General features: G+C 49.0%; 1 protein-coding gene across 1 annotated transcript in view; it reads left to right on the top strand.

The window, feature by feature from the left end:
* The window catches only part of st3gal5 (ST3 beta-galactoside alpha-2,3-sialyltransferase 5), a 102,583-nt gene that overhangs the window by 25,347 nt on the left and 55,650 nt on the right, over nt 1–21,586 (top strand). Inside the window, exon 3 of the mRNA XM_072497565.1 lies at nt 1,573–1,693. Within this exon, the coding sequence (XP_072353666.1) occupies nt 1,573–1,693 (121 nt within the window). The remainder of the gene's footprint in view (nt 1–1,572; nt 1,694–21,586) is intronic.

Raw genomic sequence — 21,586 nt, 5'->3', positions numbered from 1 at the left:
CCTCCCCAAGTCACTCACCATCCTGACTTGGAAATATATCGCCATTCCTTGCCTGTCGCTGGAGCAAAATCCTGGAACTACCCCCCCCCCCCCCCCCCCCCCCTAACAGCACAGTGGGTGTAGCTACAACTGAAGGACTGCAGCGGTTAAGAAGGCAACACGCCACCACCTTCTGAAGGGCAACTAGGGATACGCAATAAATGCTGGCCAACCAGTGACTCCATAGCCCATAAATTAATTAAAAGAACAAAGGCACCTAGATCCTTCTGCCCAGACGCATTTTGAATCTGAAATTTTTCGGCCAAAATTGATAACCTCACATTTATCCACATTAAACTCCATCTGCCAAATTTTGGTCCATTCTCCTAGCCTATCTATCTCTGTCTTTAAAATCTGTATCTCCTCTTCACTGCCTGCTTTCCCACCTATTTTAGTATCATCCCCAAATTTTCGTATGTTACACTCTGTCCCTGGTTGCAGATCATTTTTATAGATTGTAAACAGTTGAGGTTTGAGGACTGAACTTTGCGGCACCCCACTAGTTACACTTCACCAGCCAGAGAAGATCCATTCAACCCAACCATCTGCTTTCTGTCAGTGGGCCAATCCTCATCCAATTTGGAATTCTGCCCCAAACCCCTGCAATTTCTCCTGCTGGATCAATCTTTAATGCGGAACCTTGTCAAACGCCTTCTGGAAATCTAGATATTCCACCGGTTCCCCATTATCCAGCTTGCTGGTTTCGTCCTCGAGGAACTCTAAGCAAGTTTGTCAAGCATGACTTGCCCCCTTCATAAAACCTTGCCGACAAACTGAACTTCGTCTTTCCAAATGTTCAGTCACCTCCTCCTTAATGATTGATTGATTCCAGCAACTTCCCCACCACAGAGGTCAAGCTAACTGGTCTATAGTTTACTCTTTAGCCTCTCTCCCTTTGAGTAGGGGAGTTACATTAGCACGTTTCCAATCCACCGGGACCTTTCCAGAATCCAGGGAATTTTGAAATATCATAACCAATGCATCCACTGGAGGCCATCCGGTCCTGGAGACTTGTCTGTCTTTAGTCCCATTAGTTTATTGAATACCTTCTCTCTGGTGATGGATATTGAACTTAAGTTCCTTTGCATTAATGCATTAACTGCAGTTTTTGGCAATTTTTTATTATTCTCTACCGTGAAGACGGAGCAAAATATTGGTTCAGTGCCTCAGCCATCTGTGTTTCCCATTATTACCTCACCAGTACCATTCTTTAAAAGGGCCAACATTTACTTTAACTGTTTTCTTCCTCTCTTATAGGAGCTCTTGGTATCAGTTTTTATGTTTTCTGCTAGCTTCCTTTTGTAATTCATCTTAGCTTTTTGATTCTATTTTTAGTAGCTTTTTGCTGACCTCTAAAGTTCTCCCAATCCACCAGCTTACCACTTGCTTTTGCAGTATAGTATGCCCTTGTACCATATATATTTGAAGTTCTTAAAAGGTAAATATATCATTCTATCTAGCTTACTCAAAAATATCCATGGAACCTTTGTTAATACAGATATGCATTTAATTGGTTGTGGTTTATCTTTTCAGACTCACTACCTTTATTGCATTGTGTTTGTTTGGCCTTCGAACTCTCAACACGTTTCTGCACCAGGATTCTCTGAAAGAGGACATATGGAGCTTATACATGATGAATCCTGAAAAAATAGAGGTCTGAGCTCTTATTTACCGTTAGACATTATCCACTGTGATCAACTTCTGTAACCATGTGTGGGATTTTGCGATATTACATTTTAAAACTGTCCAGAAAAAGAAATTCTGCAACTTTTTATATTGATGTAGCATGTCAAATCTATTAGAATTCTTTGAGGAGGTAACAAGGAGGTTAGACAGAGTAGAGGCAGTGGACAGGATCTGTTTGGATTTCCAGAGTACTTTGATGAGGTGCAAAATAAGAGATACGAGCCCATGGTGTTAGGGGCAAGATACTGGCATAGATAGAGGATTGGCTGACTGGCAGAAGGCAGAGAGTGGGGATTAAGGGGACTTTCTCAGGACGGCAGCTGATGACTAGTGGTGTTCCCGCAAGAGTCGAGGGGTCAATTGAGACCACCACAAATACAATGTGGGAAAGTGTGAGGTTATGCACTTTGGTAGGAAGAATAGAGGCATGGACTATTTTCTAAATGGGAAATGGCTTTGGGAATCTGAAGCACAAAGGGATTTAGGAGTCCTAGTTCAGGAGTCTCTTAAGGTTAACATGCATTCAGTTGGCAGTTAAGAAGACAGAGAGGACTAGAGTACAAGAGCAGGGATGTACTGCTGAGGCTGTGTAAGGCTCTGGTCAGACCCATTTGGAATATTGAGAGCAGTTTTGGGGTCGGTACCTAAGGAGGATGTACTGGCCTTGAACGTGGTCCCGTGGTGATCCACAAGAATGATTGCGGGCCTTCACCTGCCTTCCGGGAGCAGAGAGGACCTGCGAAGGACACTGCTACAAGGAGAGAATGAATCCAGCGCCGGGCTTGGGGGAGGTGGGGGGTGCCTTCACTCACCTTCCGGGAGCAGAGAGGACTTGGACCTGCGAGGGACACTGCTACAGGGAGAGAATGAATCCAGCGCCAGGCTCGGGGGCCTTCACTCACTTGGGAGCAGAGAGAAACGGACCTGCGTGGGACACTGCTTCAGGGAGAGAATAAATATAGCGGCAGGCTCGGGGGGCCTTCACTTGCCTTCTGGGAGCAGAGAGGACTTGGACTTGCAAGGGACACTGCTACAGGGAGAGGATAAAGGCAGCACCAGGCTCGGGGCTAAGCAGAGATAGCTAGACCGGCCAGGGACACAGCTATCGGGTAAGCCGTTTGTCTGTTTTAAAATTGAAAAAAAACCGGTAAAGTGACGTCACAGGAGATTGTGACCTGATTGGCTGAAAGGCAGACTGGGCTACATTTGAATATCTGTGGAGTTACTGATTTAAATACTAGTTTTTATTTGATTTAAATGACTATTTTTAAGTTGATTTGAATTACTATTTTTTAATTTGACTTAAATAACTATTTTGGGTTGATTTAAATTGCTATTTTTAAGTTGATTTAAATAACTTTTAATTTCAATTAAATAACTATTTTTAATTTGTTGTCAAATCCAGAGGGATAAAAATACTCAGTTTTAAAAAAAAGCTAATTAAATAGTATACGGGCGATTGGATATAGTCTGACACAAAAACATCTTGTGAGGCAGCACGGTAACATTGTGGTTAGCACAATTGCTTCACCGCTCCAGGGTCCCAGGTTCGATTCCGGCTTGGGTCACTGTCTGTGCGGAGTCTGCACATCCTCCCCGTGTGTGCGTGGGTTTCCTCCGGGTGCTCCGGTTTCCTCCCACAGTCCAAAGATGTGCAGGTTAGGTGGATTGGCCGTGATAAATTGCCCTTCGTGTCCAAAATTGCCCTTAGTGTTGGGTGGGGTTACTGGGTTATGGGGATGAGTGGAGGTGTTGACCTTGGGTAGGGTGCTCTTCCCAAGAGCCGGTGCAGACTCGATGGGCTGAATGGCCTCCTTCTGCACTGTAAATGCTATGCTATAAATCTATGATCTTTCTAAAGTCTAATTTCACAAGGAATAAATCATGGCAGGATAGCTCCTAGGCGTGGTCTGCTCCTCTTGCTCCACATGGCAGGGTGGGGACAGTTCCAGTCCCCAGGGTCCGCATTTGTGCAGGAAGTGTCTCCAGTTGCAACTCCTGGAAGCTCTAGTTTCAGAGCTGGAGCGGCGGCTGTAGACACTGGAGCATCCGCTAGTCGGAGAGCATCGTGGATAGCACGTATCGAGAGGTGGTCACACCACAGGCTCAGACACCGCTGCTAGCCTCAGGCTGCTGTTGAGTCAAGAGTTCTGCTCCTTTTCCCAAACGCCTTTATTTTTCTTTGAACACACTCGGCATCAAACTCTATCATCACATCACATGCTCCCAAAGCCACCTGTAGCCTCTTTACGTTTCAATGCCAATTATTGGATCAATGAGACATCTAATTAATGTTTTTTAACCCATTCCTTAACAGGCTCTCCGTCAGAGAAAAAAATTATTTGGTGAAAACAAAATTACAAGAAACCCAAAAACACACGCAATTCCCCCCTCTATTTTTTTCATTTTTGGAAGGAAATACCCCAAAACAGTCACAAAAACAGGTGCCTTTCATTAACAATATCCAAAAGTTTCTGTGAACTAGCCCCTCTTTCCGTTAAACAGTCAGATAATTGATAGCGACTGTTGACCCATTTAATTTTTGCTAGCTCCCCTCTGTCCAACATCTGCTTCAAAGTTGCGATATTTATCCTTGGCCTTTTCTCATTGACACTTTATGTAGAGTGCACATTTTCCCACAGGGATTTGTCAATTTGACACTCAATGGGTATGTTACCTAAATCCCCTAATCCCAAAATGTCTGTCAATATCTGAGATATATAAAAAGCCATATCCACTGCCTCTACAAGGCTTAAGGTCTCAGCAGCCAAAGTGCTTTAACCACTCTCCTTATTTTCTTTGTTTCCCACACAAGAGGGCAACATTTACCATTGTTCCCCAAAAGGAAAATTATAAAACCTCCTGCGCTTGAAACCCCATCACATAAATTTGCATAGGACGCATCACTATAAACTGAGTTTCCAGTGTCTAAGATCACCTAAAACCGGGAACCTCAAAACACACTCCTGCATTTTTAGTTTGACCAACGCTTTATTTGCCCTCATTATGTCTTCTACTTTAGGATCATTCATTTATGTACTCCACTCTTAAGACATCAAAACTAACATCCGGTCTAGTCTGTCTACCTAACCAATTCAGTTGCCCAATTAAACTTCGCAGTTCCTCTTTTTCCATCTTTGAAACCACTGTGTCATTTTGTGAAACCCGACTACAACTAACTGCTATTGGGCTGATGCTCTCCAAATAAGATAGTTGACGTAAAGTTGCCCCTGACTTAGTCTGTCCGATTTCCAGTCCAATGTATTTAAATGCACCGGAAGCCAGACTTCCAACCCTGAATTCTTTCCTCAACCCAGATATTACAATAGCTTTGAAATCATTAATCCAACCCCACAAAAAATCATCGACATGCATCATAAATATGACAGAAAGATTTCCTTTTATGGTGCCAGTAAAACATTGCCGGATCTGCTTTCAACTGGCAACAGCTCAACTTTAACAAAACTGACCGTACCGAAAAATACCAAACCCTGGATGCGTCATTTAATCCATATACACATTTATTCAACTTCCAGAGTACCTCTTCTGCGTTAGCTGCCTCTTTAGGAAACGGAGAAAAATGTCTCTCTGAAGCCGCTGCCCCTGCAAAAAGACAGTTTTTATATCTATAGATTTGCATTCCCATGCCTTTGTCGCTAATAGTGCCAAGAAGATCTTTAAAATAACCTTTCCTGCCGTAGGTGAACCTCCCCTTAAATCCTGATCTAAGTTTTCTTCAAATTCCCTTGCCGCAAGCCTGGCCTTTGCCTTATAAGTTCCACCTGGAAGAACCTTTTCCGTGCAAATCCATCTGTGGGATAGAGCTCTTTGTCCCCTATCCGGTACTTCCATGTATACCCCAAATTCACTCCCAACTATGCAGTTCTTGCTGTTTGGCATCTTTGATGACCTTTTCATCCAATTTGTTGGAGGCCACCAAAATCTCATGTGCATGTGGGCTTCTACTCCGAGTAACATTCACAGTCTTATCCATGTTCCAGGACCTTGACAAACTACATCCCTCTCCCGCCTGGTATCTCGTATTGCTACTGCTTGATCTTTCTCTTCTGCTGTGGGATGTCCTTTCAATAGTTCTCTATCTTTTCCTGTGAACCTGTTCCCTATCTGATGTACTATCTGAACTGGCACTGCGTTTCTGTGCCCTCCATTTTTGAACGTTGTGTTCCTAATCCGTTGTCTTGACACCCTCCCCTGAATGCTGTACATTCAACCAGTGTTTATACTTTCCAGTGGCCTTCCCTGCTCTACTAACAACAGTTGCATCCTTCCATTGACTAGACCCTTCAGGCAAGTATGTCATTTTTGTACCAACTTTTGGCAGTTGTCCTTTTGGAAAAATGGCCAGTTCTAATTCATCAGAAGCCCTGTCTATAACTGGTCCTCCTAGTTCTGTAACATGTAACCAGATGACCCTGGTTCCTCATCATATCTGTCTGCTCTGTCTAAATTTGTAATCTGTACCCATTATCCTTAATGAATGTACCCTATAGTCAGATTGCCATGTTGCAAAATAATTGTTTTGCCATCTATGCCTATGATCTTCCCTGGATCTTTCCATTTATTAAAATTGTCTCTCTTATAGTATACTATGTCTCCTTGCTCAAAAACGGTATTTGATGATCGTACATTATGCCTTAAAGCTCTGCGAATTCTTTCAGAGACTTCTGCCTCCAAAAAGCTTTTCTGCTGCTATGTAATTCATTTAAATGCTCAGCAAAGGCAGAGCTAATTGTAGTCCCTTCCCAAGCTGGAGGCTGGTCATCCAAAATGGATGGAATTTTAGGATTTCTACCAAACACTAATTGATAGGGACTATAGCCCCCAACCATCTACAATAAATTCTTCGCATGTACCGCCCATGCTAAGGCTGAATTTAACTTGCAATTTGGTCTATCTGCCAACATTTTCTAAATGGGCTTTCCGCAGCTGTATTCATAACTGTGATATTTAGGTTTTCACACACATCCTTAAACTCATCATTAGCAAATTCTCCCCCGTTTTGCCGGTGGTCCCATTCCTGTCCCTATCCATTTTTCCACGATCTGATCCAGGATTACTCTGCAATGGTTGATTGACTAAATCTGGTTGCTAAATCTACAAAATGCAAAATGAATACATTGTTAGCTTCATCCCAGATCTTAAGGTCCTTGGTCACAATGTCGTTAAAATCCCTGGCCAAAGGTAGGGTTACTATCGGTCATGATGGTGTCCTTCGGTACTTCCTACAAACCTCACAGCGATCACTAACCTGTTCTATCAGCTATGAATAGTCTTCATCCCTTACCCTGCATCCTTTAATAAATTTTTCAACCTCCGAGGAGATGGATGTGCAAATTGCTTATGCAGCTTTAATACAACACGCTTTTTATCAGCTGAAGTCCCATTTCCAGCTGCCAATAACACATCCTTAACAACTGCACCTGAAATATTATTTGTCAGTAATGGTAGACAAGGGGGGCGATTTGCCACAGCACGGACCAAGTGCCCGCGCCATCGTGAACACCGTCGCGTTTCACGACGGCGCGAACAGGGCCCGGGTACAACCTATTCTGGCCCCCACAGGGTTCATGCCGCTGCAGCGTCCTTGCGTGGCGCCAAATGGGCGCCGCTCCAACCCGCGCATGCCCAGTTGGGGCAGCCCAATCCTGCAAATGCGCAGTTGGGCCGCGCCATCCTGCGCATGCGTGGGGAACGTCTTACGCACGCTGGCCCCTTAACAACATGGCGGCGGAGTTCTCAGGCTGCACGCGGAAGGAGGTAGGCCCTGGGGGGAAGAGAGGCCGTCCTGCCGATCGGTGGGCCCCGATCGCGGGCCAGACCCCATCAGAGGCCACCCCACCTCCCCATAGGCCGCCCCCCCCAGAGTTCCCGCCGGCAGTGACCAGGGGTGGATGGCACCGGCGGGAACCTGTCGTGTTGTAGCGGCACTTGGCCCACCCGGGCCGGAGAATCGCCGCTCGCCGGTTCTCCGAGCGGCCCGGTGCGAATCGAGAGCCGCTGTTTTTCGGGGGGAGGGACAATCGCATGCGGGGGTCAGGGTGGCGTGGCGCGATTCGCGCGGCGCCCCTGCGATTCTCCCACCCGGCGTGGGGGGGAGAATCGCGGCCAATAGTGTCCCGACTGTGTAAATTGTAAATCTACCGTCTTTCCAAAAACTGTTGCTTATCCTGGTCCACATCCAGTTTCATGTGTGCTTTCTTCATCGACAGTCTGCTCAGAAGCAAAGGTGTCACCCTGAAAACATCGATTTGTCATACCCCAGGCATTTCTGGGGTTCATTTTCCTATTTCCATTCTCCATGTCCCTCCTATTATAAGTTTTAAATGAGTTTCTGTCCTCATAATTTCCGGGTCCCGATCTCCTTCCATATTCTCGTGACCTGTTCGTAGGCGTTCGATTTCGCCATCCTGTCAGTGGTGTACCTTCCATAGTCTGCTTTATCGCTGACTGATCCATTTGTGACATGAGCGCCATAGGAATTGAATGTTTCCCCAGGAACCTCTTTAAGGCCTCCATCATCTGATCGAATGAAGTATCATTATCCACAAACTTAACTCCTGTCAAAATCAGGAGCCTATCCATATTGGACACTCTAGCACAGTCTAGTAACTTAAATGCCAACACAGATTGTGCAATTTCCAGGTGGTGTTTGTGTAGCCTTTTGTATAGTCTGCTGATATACAGATGGAGATGGAGGGTGAGAAGGTAAAATCAAACACTAGTGTTTTGTGCTTAAACAAAGGAGATTACAATGGGATGAGAGAAGAACTAGACTGGGAGCAAAGACTTTATGGTGAAACAGTGGAAAACCTTCCAAGCGATTTTTCACAGTGCTCAGCAAAGGTTTATACCAACAAAAAGGAAGGACGGTAGAAAGAGGGAAAATCGACCGTGGATATCTAAGGAAATAAGGGAGAGTATCAAATTGAAGGAAAAAGCAGACAAAATGGCAAAGATTAGTGGGAGACTAGAGGACTGGGAAATCTTTAGGGGGCAACAGAAAGCTACTAAAAAAGCTATAAAGAAGAGTAAGATAGATTATGAGAGTAAACTTGCTCAGAATATAAAAACAGATAGTAAAAGTTTCAACAAATATATAAAACAAAAAAGAGTGGCTAAGGTAAATGTTGGTCCTTTAGAGGCTGAGAAGGGAGATTTAATAATGGGAGATGAGGAAATGGCTGAGGAACTGAACAGGTTTTTTGGGTCGGTCTTCACAGTGGAAGACAAATAACATGCCAGTGACTAATAGAAATGAGGCTATGACAGGTGAGGACCTTGAGAGGATTGTTATCACTAAGGAGGTAGTGATGGGCAAGCTAATGGGGCTAAAGGTAGACAAGTCTCCGGCCCTGATGGAATGCATCCCAGAGTGCTAAAAGAGATGGCTAGGGAAATTGTAACTGCACTAGTGATAATTTCCCAAAATTCACTAGACTCTGGGGTGGTCCCGGTGGATTGGAAATTAGCAAACGTGACACCACTGTTTAAAAAAGGACGTAGGCAGAAAGCGGGTAATTATAGGCCAGTGAGCTTATCTTCGGTAGTTGGGAAGATGCTGGAATCTATCATCAAGGAAGAAATAGCGAGGCATCTGGATGGAAATTGTCCCATTGGGCAGACGCAGCAAGGGTTCATAAAGGGCAGGTCGTGTCTAACTAATTTAGTGGAATTTTTTGAGGACATTACCAGTGCGGTAGATAACGGGGAGCCAATGGATGTGGTATATCTGGATTTCCAGAAAGCCTTTGACAAGGTGCCACACAAAAGGTTGCTGCATAAGATAAAGATGCATGGCATTAAGGGTAAAGTAGTAGCATGGATAGAGGATTGGTTAATTAATAGAAAGCAAAGTGTGGGGATTAATGGGTGTTTCTCTGGTTGGCAATCAGTAGCTAGTGGTGTCACTTAGGGATCAGTGTTCGGCCCACAATTGTTCACAATTTACATAGATGATTTGGAGTTGGGGACCAAGGGCAATGTTTCCAAGTTTGCAGACGACACTAAGATGAGTGGTAAAGCAAAAAGTGCAGAGGACACTGAAAGTCTGCAGAGGGATTTGGATAGGCTAAGTGAATGGGCTAGGGTCTGGCAGATGGAATACAATGTTGACAAATGCGAGGTTATCCATTTTGGTAGAATAACAGCAAAAGGGATTATTACTAAAATGATAAAATATTAAAACATGCTGCTGTGCAGAGAGACCTGGGTGTGCTAGTGCATGCGTCGCAAAAAGTTGGTTTACAGGTGCAACAGGTGATTAAGAAGGCGAATGGAATTTTGTCCTTCATTGCGAGAGGGATGGAGTTTAAGACTAGGGAGGTTATGCTGCCATTATATAAGGTGTTAGTGAGGCCACACCTGGAGTATTGTGTTCAGTTTTGGTCTCCTTACTTGAGAAAGGACGTACTGGCACTGGAGGGTGTGCAGAGGAGATTCACTAGGTTAATCCCAGAGCTGAAGGGGTTGGATTACGAGGAGAGGTTGAGTTGACTGGGACTGTACTCGTTGGAATTTAGAAGGATGAGGGGGTTCTTATAGAAACGTATAAAATTATGAAGTGAATAGATAGGATAGATGCGGGCAGATTGTTTCTACTGGCGGGTGAAAGCAGAACGAGGGGGCATAGCCTCAAAATAAGGGGAAGTAGATTTAGGACTGAGTTTAGGAGGAACTTCTTCACCCAACGGGTTGTGAATCTATGGACTTCCTTGCCCAGTGAAGCAGTAGAGGCTCCTTCATTAAATGTTTTTAAGATAAAGATATATAGTTTTTTGAAGAATAAAGGGATTAAGGATTATGGTGTTCGGGCCGGAAAGTGGAGCTGACTCCACAAAAGATCAGCCATAATCTCATTGAATGGCGGAGCAGGCTCGAGGGCCCAGATAGCCTACTCCTCCTAGTTCTTATGTTCTTCATTCCATTATATAGTCCTCAATAGAGATATCCTCTGTTTTCTGGAATCTATCGAATTCTGACCAGACTTCATAAGCACAAGTCATCCTTTTGATATATCTTATCCATAAACTGTAATAGAGTCTCCAGACCTCCTTCTGAGTCTAACTCTTCCAATTCCAGTTCAGAAAATACTTTGCTTCGGATTTTACTCTCTCAAGGTAGAGAAAGAGCCAATGCCATACCTTGTTTCCTCTTTCCCAAGGCAGTTACCTTAGTCCACATAACAACTGCACTTCTCCATTGGTCGTATGATCCCCTTTCAGAAAATAATGGTGGACAATCATCTCCAGCCATCTTCGTCCAAGGTTCAGCCATATTTTCTTTTTCCTTCTCACTCACTCATTGGTTGAAAAAAAAAACCACATTTTTTTTCCTGGAAAAGTATCTTTCAACCCTTTACATTTATACAGAAACCATACTCTGCTACCAAAACTAGCCTCAGGCTGCTGTTGAGTAAAGAGTCAAGAGTTCTGCTCCTTTTCCCAAACACCTTTATTTTTCTTTGAACATATTTAGCACCAAACTCTTATCATCACATCACATGCTCCCAAGGCCACCTGTAGCTTCTTTACACATCCGTGCCAATTATTGGATCAATGAGGCATCTAATTGGAATGTTTCTTAACCCATTCCTTAACAAACGCAGGCAGGGGGACTTCCGGGTGCGGCGATGACCAGCTAAGTCGCACGTTTCGGCACCTCCTGTTTTAACGGACTTTTGGGCTCTTATCGGGAGCCCCAACGGCAATTTTCGAAGGCTAAACCCACTGTGAGACGACATAGAAGGGAGTCCCCCCGGATGTGAATGGACAGAAGAGATAATAGTGGCCAGATTGCGGAGGATCCTCTGGAGCAGCGGTAAAGAAGGGAAGTGAGAAGCAAGATGGTGGTGGAGGGAGGCCAGTTGGTATGGGGCCTGGAACAGCAGGAGTTCCTTCGGCGATGTGTGGAGGAGCTCAAGAAGGAGGTGCTGGCGCCGCTGCTGCAGGCGATTGAGGGGTTAAAGGAGGTGCAGAAGACCCAAGAGGTGGAGCTTCGTGGAGTGAAGGCAAAAGCTGCCGAAAATGAGGACGAGATACAGGGCTTGGTGGTGAAGACGGAGACGCACGAGGCACTGCATAAGAGGTGTATGGAGAGACTGGAAACCCTGGAAAATAGCTCGAGGAGGAAGAACTTAAGAATCTTGGGTCTTCCCGAAGGGGCAGAGGGAGCGGACGTTGGGGCGTATGTGAGCACGATGCTCCATACCTTAATGGGAGCTGAGGCCCCGACGGGCCCCCTGGAAGTGGAGGGAGCGTATCAAGTCATCGTGAGAAGACCACAGGCAGGAGAAATACCTCGAGCAATAGTGGTGAGGTTCCACCGTTACAAGGACAGGGAGATGGTCCTGAGATGGGCGAAAAAGACATGGAGCAGCAGGTGGGAGAACGCGGTGATCCGCGTGTATCAGGATTGGAGTGCGGAGATGGCGAGAAGGAGGGCGAGTTTCAATCGGGCCAAGGCGGTGCTCCACAAGAGGAAAGTGAAGTTCGGAATGTTGCAGCCGGCAAGACTGTGGGTTGCACACCAGGGTAAACACCACTACTTTGAGACGGCAGAAGAGGCGTGGACATTTATTGAAGAGGAGAAGTTGGACTAGATTGGAGAAAGAGTGTTTGAAACGAAGTAGTGAGGTGGTGGTAAGGGACTGTGAATCAGATGGGGGGAATACAATTTCTTTCCCCTCGAAGGAGGGACACGAAGAAATGTGGGGAAGTGGAGGGGGAAGGAAAGAGGGAGCTGCGCCATCAGGGGCGGGGCCGAGAGGGAAGCGCGGGCTTTGTCCCCACGCTATGGAAATTGTGGTGGGAAAAGGGGGCGCAGGAAGGAGGGGGCCTCACATGATGGGAGGCTAAGGATAAACGGGGGAAGCCGAGGTCAGCCAGAGTTTGCTGACTTCCGGAAGCAATATGGGGGGAGCAACTAAGCCAGAGAGGGATCTAGCGGGGGGGGGGGGGGGGGGGGGGCGTTAACTGGGTTGCAGCTGCTAAGGGGAAGGGGAGCTGTTACGGGATGGGATGGTCGGGACGGGAGGGTGCCGTCGGGGGGATAAGCGGGTGCGTGGGAACCGGGTGAGGAGCTGGTCTAAAAAAGGGGATGGTTAGTCGACGAAGGGGGGTGGTAAAGAGCCCCCCAACCCGGTTGATCACGTGGAACGTGAGGGTTGAATGGGCCGATTTAAGAGGCAAGGGTACTTGCGCACCTAAAGAAGCTAAAGGCAGACGTGGTCATGCTTCAGGAGATGCACCTGAAACTGGCGGATCAGGTCAGATTAAGGAAAGGATGGGTGGGACAGGTATTCCACTCGGGCTTGGATGCAAAAAATAGAGGGGTGGCAATACTGGTGGGGAAACGGGTATTGTTTGAGGCGAAGAACATAGTGGCGGACAGTGAACATAGATTGGGGAGAGTTACTGAAAGGGATGACCGTGGATAGACAATGGCAAACATTCTAGGAACGCATGGAGGAACTACAGCAAATGTTAATTCCTGTCTAGCACAAAGGCAAAGGGGGTCAGCGGGCCAATCCATGGCTGACAAAGGAAATTAGAAATAGTATCCGATACAAGGAAGAAGCATACAGATTGGCCAAGAAAAATAATAGGTCTGAGGATTGGGAGCAGTTTAGAATTCAGCAAAGAAGGAAGAAGGGATTGATTAAGAACAGGAAAGTACAGTACGAAAGGAAGCTTCAGGGAGCATAAAGACTGACACTAAGAGTTTCTATAGATATGTGAAGAGAAAGAGAATGATAAAGAGAAATGTAGGGTGGGATTCTCCCAGCCTGGGGCCGGGCCGGAGAATCCCTGCAGCCGGGCCACGCTGCCCCGATGCCGGCACACGATTCTCCGCAGAGCGGAGAATTTGCGCCAGTGCGTTTGGCGCGGTGCGAGCCGCTGTACGCGACCAGTCCGCCGATTCTTCGGTCTGCATGGCCCGAACGACCGCTCTAAAAAGGCAGAGTCCCGCCAACGCCGTCCACACCTGGTTGCAGCTGGCGGGAACTTGGCGCGCAGGGTCGGGAGTGCGACCTGTGGGGGGGGCTCCGACCCTGGGGAGGGCCTCTGATGGGGCCTGGTCCACGATCGATGCCCACCGATCGGCGGGCTGGCCTCTCGCTCCCCGGGCCTATTTACTTCCGCGCCGGCCCCTGAATTCCTGCGCCAGGTGTGTTGAGGGAGGCCACCGCGCATGCGTGGGTTGGCGCCACTGCGCATGCTCGGATCCTGCGGTGTACAGTTCACGCCGGGATGGGAGGCTGGAGCGGCGTGAACCGCTCCAGCGCCGTGTTGGGGCCAGAATCGGTATTCCCAGCAGTCCGTTGATACTCTGCCGCCGAATGGGAGAATCCCGCCCGTAGGCCCCCTACTGATAGAAAAGGGGGAATGCATAATAAGGGACAAAGAAATGGCTGAGCAATTGAATACATACTTTGCTTCTGTCTTCACAAATAGGACACAAATCAGATCCCAGAAATGTTGGAGAATGAAAGGTTTAGAGAGAGGGAAGAACTGAGGGAGATCAACATTAGTAGAGAAATGGTGCTGGGAAAATTGATGGGATTGAAGGTGGATAAATCCCCAGGGCCTGAGAATCTGCATCCCAGAGTGCTTAAGGAGGTGGCTTTGGAAATAGTGGATGCATTGGTGATCATCTTTTGGGATTCTATAGACTTTGGAACTGTTCCTGCAGATTGGTGGGTAGCTCACGTCACTCCGATATTCAAGAAGGGAGGTAGAGAGAAAGCAGGGAATTATAGACCAGTATGCCGAACATCGGGAGTGGGGAAAATGCTTGAATCCATTATCAAGGACTTTATAGCGGAACATTTAGAAAGCCATGGCAGGATCAGTCAGAGTCAGCATGGATTTATGAAGGGAAAATCATGCTTGACAAATCTGTTGGAATTCTTTGAAGAGGTAACTGGAGTTCAGAAGAATGAGGGGAGATCGCATTGAGACTTATAAAATTCTAACAGGACTAGCCAGGGTAGATGCAGGGAAGATGTTACCAATGATGGGTGTGTCCAGAACCAGGGGTCCCAGTCTGAGGATGGTAAACCATTTTGGACAGAGATAAGGAGACACTACTTCCAACACAGTGATGAGCCTGTGGAATTCATTACCACAGGAAGTAGTTGATGCTAAAACTTTGAATATAATCAAGAGGCGGCTGGATATAGCACTTGGGGAGAATGTGATCAAAGGCTATGGGGAGAAAGCAGGATTAGGCTATGGAGTTGGATGATCAGCCATGATCGTGATGAATGATGGAGCAGGCTCGAAGGGCCAAAAGGCCTCCTCCTGTTTCTATTTTCTATGTATATATGAAGGGCTTGTCATATGAGGCGCGGTTGAGGACTCTGGGTCTCTACTCGATGGAGTTCAGACAGATGAGGGGGGGATCTCATTGAAACTTACAGAATACTGAGAGGCCCAGATACTGGATGTGGAGAAGATCTTTCCACTAGTAGGAGAGACTAGAACCTGAAGGCACAGCCTCCGACTGAAAGGGTGATCCTTTAAAACTGAGATGAGGAGGAATTTCTTCAGCCAGAGGTTGGTGAATCTGGACCTCATTGCCACAGAAGGCCTTGGAGGCCAAGTCACTGAGTGCCTTTAAGACAGAGATAGACCACCTCCGGTTGCGGCGATGCGGAGCTAAGCAGCACGTTTCGGCAGCTCCCGCGACAACGGACTTTCGGGCTCTCTAGAGGAGCCCCAACGGAGCTTTTTTGATTTGATCCCGTGTGGGAAGGTGCAGTAAGGTCCCCCCTTACAGTATATGGCCGAGATCAGCGGTGGAGCGGCAAGAAAAGTGGCTCTGGAGCAGCGGCAAAAACGAGGGGGAAAAGGCAAGGTGGCGGAGGGCGGAGATCGAGCAGCATGGGGGCCGGACCAGCAGGAGTTCCTTAAGCGCTGTGTGGAGGAGCTTAAAAAGGAGGTGCTGGCACCAATGCTGTTGGCGATCGAGGGGCTGAAGGAGACCCAGAGGACCCAGGCGATGGAGCTTCGTGAGGTGAAAGATCAAATGAATGATAACTAGGATGAGATCCTGGGCCTGCCGGTAAAAATAGAGGCGCACGAGGCGGTGCACAGGAGGTGGGCCGAGAGAATCGAGGTCCTGGAGAACAGGTCGAGGAGTAAGAACCTCCGGATTCTGGGTCTTCCCGAAGGAGTGAAGGGAGCTGATGCCGGGGCATATGTGAGTACGATGCTCCATTCACTGATGGGAGCGGAGGCCCCTCCGACCCCCCTGGAGTTGGAGGGGGGTTACCGGGTCCTGGCGAGGAGACCCAAGGCTGATGAGCTGCCAAGGGCGATAGTGGCAAGGTTCCATCGCTTCGCGGATAAGGAAAGCGTGCTGAGATGGGCCAAGAAGGTGCGGAGCAGTAGATGGGAGAATGCGGTGATCCCAGTGTACCAGGATTGGAGCGCGGAGGTGGCAAGGAGGAGAGCTGGCTTCAACCGGGCCAAGCGGTGCTGCATTAAAAAAAGTCAGGTTCGGCATGCTGCAGCCTGCGCGACTGTGGGTCACTTATCAGGACCGACACCATTATTTTGAAACGCCAGAAGAGGCTTGGACCTTTATTCAGACGGAAAAACTGGACTCGAACTGAGGGGATGTGGTTGTGGGGGGGGGGGGGGGAGATGTTGGTTGTATATGGGGGTTGTAAATAGGGGTAAAGAATACTTCATGGGTGGAATGATGGATGGGGATGTGAGTAGAGCTCTGGTTAAAATTCCTTTTTTCTTTTCTATAGACGAGATTATGATGATGGAGAATGTGGGCGTCGGTGCTGGAGGGAGGTGAGACTCGGGGATGAGGGAACTGGGATAATGGCTGCAACAGGAGCTGCGACACGGGGCAGGGCTGGTTCAGGAAAGCGCGGGCTTTATCCCGCGCATAAAAGGGGGAGGGGGGGATGGAGGAGGAGAGACTCCCACACGGGGAGATCAACGGGAAGGCGGGGGAAGCCGGGGTCAGCAGAAGTCAGCTGACTCACGGAAGCAATATGGGGGGAGCAAAAGAGCGAGATGTGGATCTAGCGGGGGAGGGGGACTGGGGGGGGGGGGGGGCGGGGGGGTTGGATAGGGGGGGGGATTTCAGGGTTGCTGCTGCACTGTCCGAGGGGGAACTGAAAATGGAAGAGGTGGTCGGGACGGGGGTTCCCCGCCTGGGGGACTGGAGGGTGCGGGAGGCGCGGGCACGGGACTGGCCTAAGATAGGAGCTGGCTAGGTGGGGGGGCGGTAACCCCCCAATCTGGCTGATCACGTGGAATGTGAGAGGCCTAAATGGGCCGGTTAAGAGGGTCCGAGTGTTCGCGCACCTAAAGGGACTGAAGGCAGACGTGGTCATGCTTCAGGAGACACATCTGAAGGTGGCAGATCAGGTCAGGTTAAGGAAGGGATGGGTAGGACAGGTGTTCCATTCGGAGCTGGATGCGAAGAATAGAGGGGTGGCAATACTGGTGGGAAAGCGTTTTGAGTGTCGTTTGAGGCCAAGAACATTGTAGCGGACAAGGGAGGCCGATACATGATGGTGAGTAGTAGGTTGCAGGGGACGGAGGTGGTACTGGTGAATGTATATGCCCCAAACTGGGACGATGCTGGATTCATGAAACGGATGTTGGGGCGTATTCCAGACCTGGAGGTAGGGAGCTTGATAATGGGTGGGGATTTTAACACTGTGCTGGACCCAGCATTAGATCACTCCAGATCTAGGACGGGGAAGAGGCCGGCTGCGGCCAAGGTGCTTAGGGGGTTTATGGACCAGATGGGGGGGGCGTAGATCCACGGAGATTTGCCAGGCCTTTGGCCAGAGAATTTTCTCCCACGTACATAAGGCCTACTACCCGGATCAAATTTTTTTTTTTTTTTTTTTTTGTGTGTTCTGGGCAGGGCACTGGTCCCGAAAGGGGAGGGAACGGAGTATTCGGCAATAGCCATTTCAGACCATGCCCCGCATGGGGTGGAGCTAGAGCTGGATGAGGAGAGGGACCAACGCCCGTTGTGGAGGTTGGATGTGGGACTGCTGGCAGACGAGGAAGTGTGCAGGAGGGTGCGGGGGTGTATCGAAAGTTATCTGGAGGCCAACGACAACGGGGAGATGCAGGTGGGAGTAGTATGGGAGGCGCTGAAGGCGGTGGTCAGGGGAGAGTTAATCTCCATCAGGGCTCATAGGGCGAAGAGAGAGGGCAGGGAAAGGGAGAGGTTAGTGGGGGAGATTTTAAGGGTGGACCGGAGCTATGCAGAGGCTCCTGATGAGGGACTACTCGGGGAGAGACGAAGTCTCCAGACGGAGTTCGACCTGTTGACCACAGGGAAGGCAGAGGCACAGTGGAGGAAGGCACAGGGGGCGATATATGAATATGGGGAGAAAGCGAGTCGGATGCTGGCACATCAGCTCCGTAAGAGGATGGCAGCGAGGGAAATAGGTGGAGTCAAAGATGGCAGGGGAACTACGGTGCGGAGTGCAGGGAAAGTGAATGAGGCTTTTAAGGCCTTTTACGAGGAGCTGTGTAGGTCCCAGCCCCCAGAGGGAAAAGAGGGGATGCGGCGATTCTTGGACCAATTGAGGTTCCCAAGGGTGGAGGAGCAGGAGGTGGCTGGTTTGGGGGCGCCAATTGGGGTGGAGGAGCTGGTTAAAAGACTGGGGAGCATGCAGGCAGGGAAGGCCCCGGGGCCGGATGGGTTCCCGGTGGAGTTTTATAGGAAGTATGTAGACCTGTTAGCCCCATTGCTGGTATGGACCTTCAATGGAGGGGGGGACCCTGCCCCCGACAATGTCGGAGGCGACGATCTCTTTGATCTTGAAGCGGGATAAGGACCCATTGCAATGCGGGTCGTATAGACCGATCTCGCTCCTTAACGTAGATGCTAAGATGCTGGCAAAAATGTTGGCCACGAGGATTGGGGACTGTGGTCCTGGGGTGATTCACGAGGACCAGACGGGATTCGTAAAGGGTATGCAGTTAAATACTAATGTGCGAAGGCTCCAAAATGTGATAATGATGCCATCGGTGGAGGGAGAAGCGGAGATAGTGACAGCCATGGACGCGGAGAAGGCCTTTGATCGAGTAGAGTGGGAGTATCTCTGGGAAGTGTTGAGGAGGTTTGGGTTTGGGGGAGGGTTTATTAGCTGGGTTATGCTCCTGTATAAAGCCCCGGTGGCGAGTGTGGTCACGAACCGGCGGAGGTCGGAGTATTTCCGGTTGTATCGAGGGACGAGGCAGGGGTGCCCCCTGTCCCCTCTGCTGTTTGCATTAGCAATTGAACCTTTGGCCATGGCGTTAAGGGAGTCTGGGAAATGGAAGGGGGTGGGTGGTTCAAGGGGGAGAGGAACATCGAGTGTCGCTGTACGCAGATGACCTGTTGCTGTACGTGGCGGATCCAGTGGAGGGGATGGTTGAGGTAATGCAGATCCTACGGGAGTTTGGAGACTTTTCGGGCTATAAGCTCAATGTGGGAAAGAGCGAGCTCTTTGTGATCCACCAGGGAAGAGGGATAGACGACCTATCATGGAGGAGGGCGGAAAGGAGCTTTCGATACTTGGGGATTCAGGTAGCTAGGAGCTGGGGGGCACTGCACAAACTTAATTTGACGCGACTGGTGGAACAGATGGAGGAGGATTTTAAAAGGTGGGACATGTTGCCACTCTCGTTGGCGGGCAGGGTACAGTCGATTAAAATGGTGGTCCTCCCAAGGTTTCTTTTTGTGTTCCAGTGCCTTCCAATCGTGATCACCAAGGCCTTTTTTAAGAGGGTAGGCAGGAGCATTATGAGTTTTGTGTGGGCGAGCAAGACCCTGGGGGTAAGGAGGGGGTTCCTGGAGCGTAGCAGGGATAGAGGAGGGTTGGCGTTGCCGAATTTGGGTGGTTACTATTGGGCAGCCAACGTGGCAATGATCCGTAAGTGGGTGATGGAGGGAGAGGGTGCAGCGTGGAAGAGGCTGGAGATGGTGTCCTGCAAAGGAACGAGCCTGGGGGCACTGGTGACTGCACCGCTGCCGCTCTCGCCGATAAGGTACACCACGATTCCGGTGGTGGCGGCAACACTAAAGATCTAGGGGCAGTGGAGATGGCACAGGGGGGTGACGGGAGCCTCGGTATGGTCCCCGATTAGGGACAACCATCGGTTTGTCCCAGGAAGGATGGACGGGGGGTTTCAGAGCTGGCACCGGGCAGGGATTAGAATAATGGGGGACCTGTTCATTGACGGGACGTTTGCGAGCTTAGGGGCACTGGAGGAGAAGTTTGTGCTACCCCCGGGAAACGCTTTCAGATACATGCAAGTGAGGGCGTTTGTGAGGCGACAGGTGAAGGAATTTCCACTACTCCTGGCACAGGGGATTCAAGATAGGGTGATTTCGGGCGTATGGGTCGGAGAGGGCAAGGTGTCGGCGATATACCAGGAGATGAAAGAAGAGGGGGAGGCTTTGGTAGAGGAGCTGAAGGGTAAATGGGAAGAGGAGTTGGGGGAGGAGATTGAGGAGGGGCTATGGGCTGAGGCCCTAAGTAGGGTTAATTCCTCTTCCTCGTGTGCCAGGCTTAGCCTGATACAATTTAAGGTGGTCCATAGAGCGCATATGACGGGGGCGAGGCTGAGTAGGTTCTTTGGGGTGGAGGACAGATGTGGGAGGTGCTCAGGAAGTCCGGCGAACCATGTCCATATGTTTTGGTCATGCCCGGCACTGGAGGTGAGTTGCGGGAACAGTATCTAAGGTGGTGAAAGTCCGGGTCAAGCCAAGCTGGGGGCTAGCACTATTTGGAGTAGTGGACGAGCCGGGAGTGCAGGAGGCGAAAGAGGCCGGCATACTGGCCTTTGCGTCCCTAGTAGCCCGGCGAAGGATCTTGCTAATGTGGAAGGAGGCGAAGCCCCCCAGCGTGGAGGCCTGGATAAACGATATGGCAGGGTTTATCAAGTTGGAGAGGATAAAGTTTGCCTTGAGAGGGTCTGCAGGGGTTCTACAGGCGGTGGCAACCGTTCCTAGACCATCTCGCGGAGAGTTAGATGATGGTCGGATAGCAGCAGCAACCCGGGGGGGGGGCCTCGTTCGAGGGAGAGGGGGAGGAGGGAGGGAGGGAGGGGAAAGGGGGGTTTCTCTGGGGGGCATTTGAGCAAGAAAATACATGAATGATCCGGAAACTGATATGTACGGGAAGAATCCTATGTACAAAGTTCTGTATCTTATTGACTTGCCATGTTCATGTCATGCCACACGAGCTTTCTTTATTTTCTTTGTTACGGGGGGGGGGGGGGTTTGTTTATATGGTGGAAAATATTGTTGAAATATTCTTAATAAAAACATATTAAAAAAAAAAAAAAAAAAAGACAGAGATAGACAGGTTTTTTTTTCAATAAGGGGTTTAGGCCATACGGGGAGAAGGCAGGAGAATGGGGATGAAAAACATATCGGCCATGGTCAAATGGCGATGCAGACCCGATGGGCTGAATGATCTAATTCTGCTCCTACATCTTATGGGATCATAGAATTTACAGTGCAAAGGAGGCACTCAGCCCATCGAGTCTGCACCGGCTCTTGGAAAGAGCACCCTACCTAAGCCCAGACCTCCACCCTATCCCAGTAACCCCACCTAACCTTTTTGGATACTAAGGGCAATTGAGCAGGGCCAATCCACCTAACCTGCACATCTTTGGACTGTGGGAGGAAACCGGAGCACCCGGAGGAAACCCATGCAGACACTGGGAGTACGTGCAGACTCCACACAGACAGTGACCCAAGCCAGGAATCGAACCTGGGACCCTGGAGCTGTGAAGAAACTGTGCTAACCACTGTGCTACCATTGATCAGAAACTGAACTGGACTATAACCATATTAA

The sequence above is a fragment of the Scyliorhinus torazame genome, chromosome 3, assembly GCF_047496885.1.
Source record: "Scyliorhinus torazame isolate Kashiwa2021f chromosome 3, sScyTor2.1, whole genome shotgun sequence".
Taxonomy (NCBI): Eukaryota; Metazoa; Chordata; class Chondrichthyes; order Carcharhiniformes; family Scyliorhinidae; genus Scyliorhinus; species Scyliorhinus torazame.
This window is presented reverse-complemented; position numbering and strand designations above follow the sequence as displayed.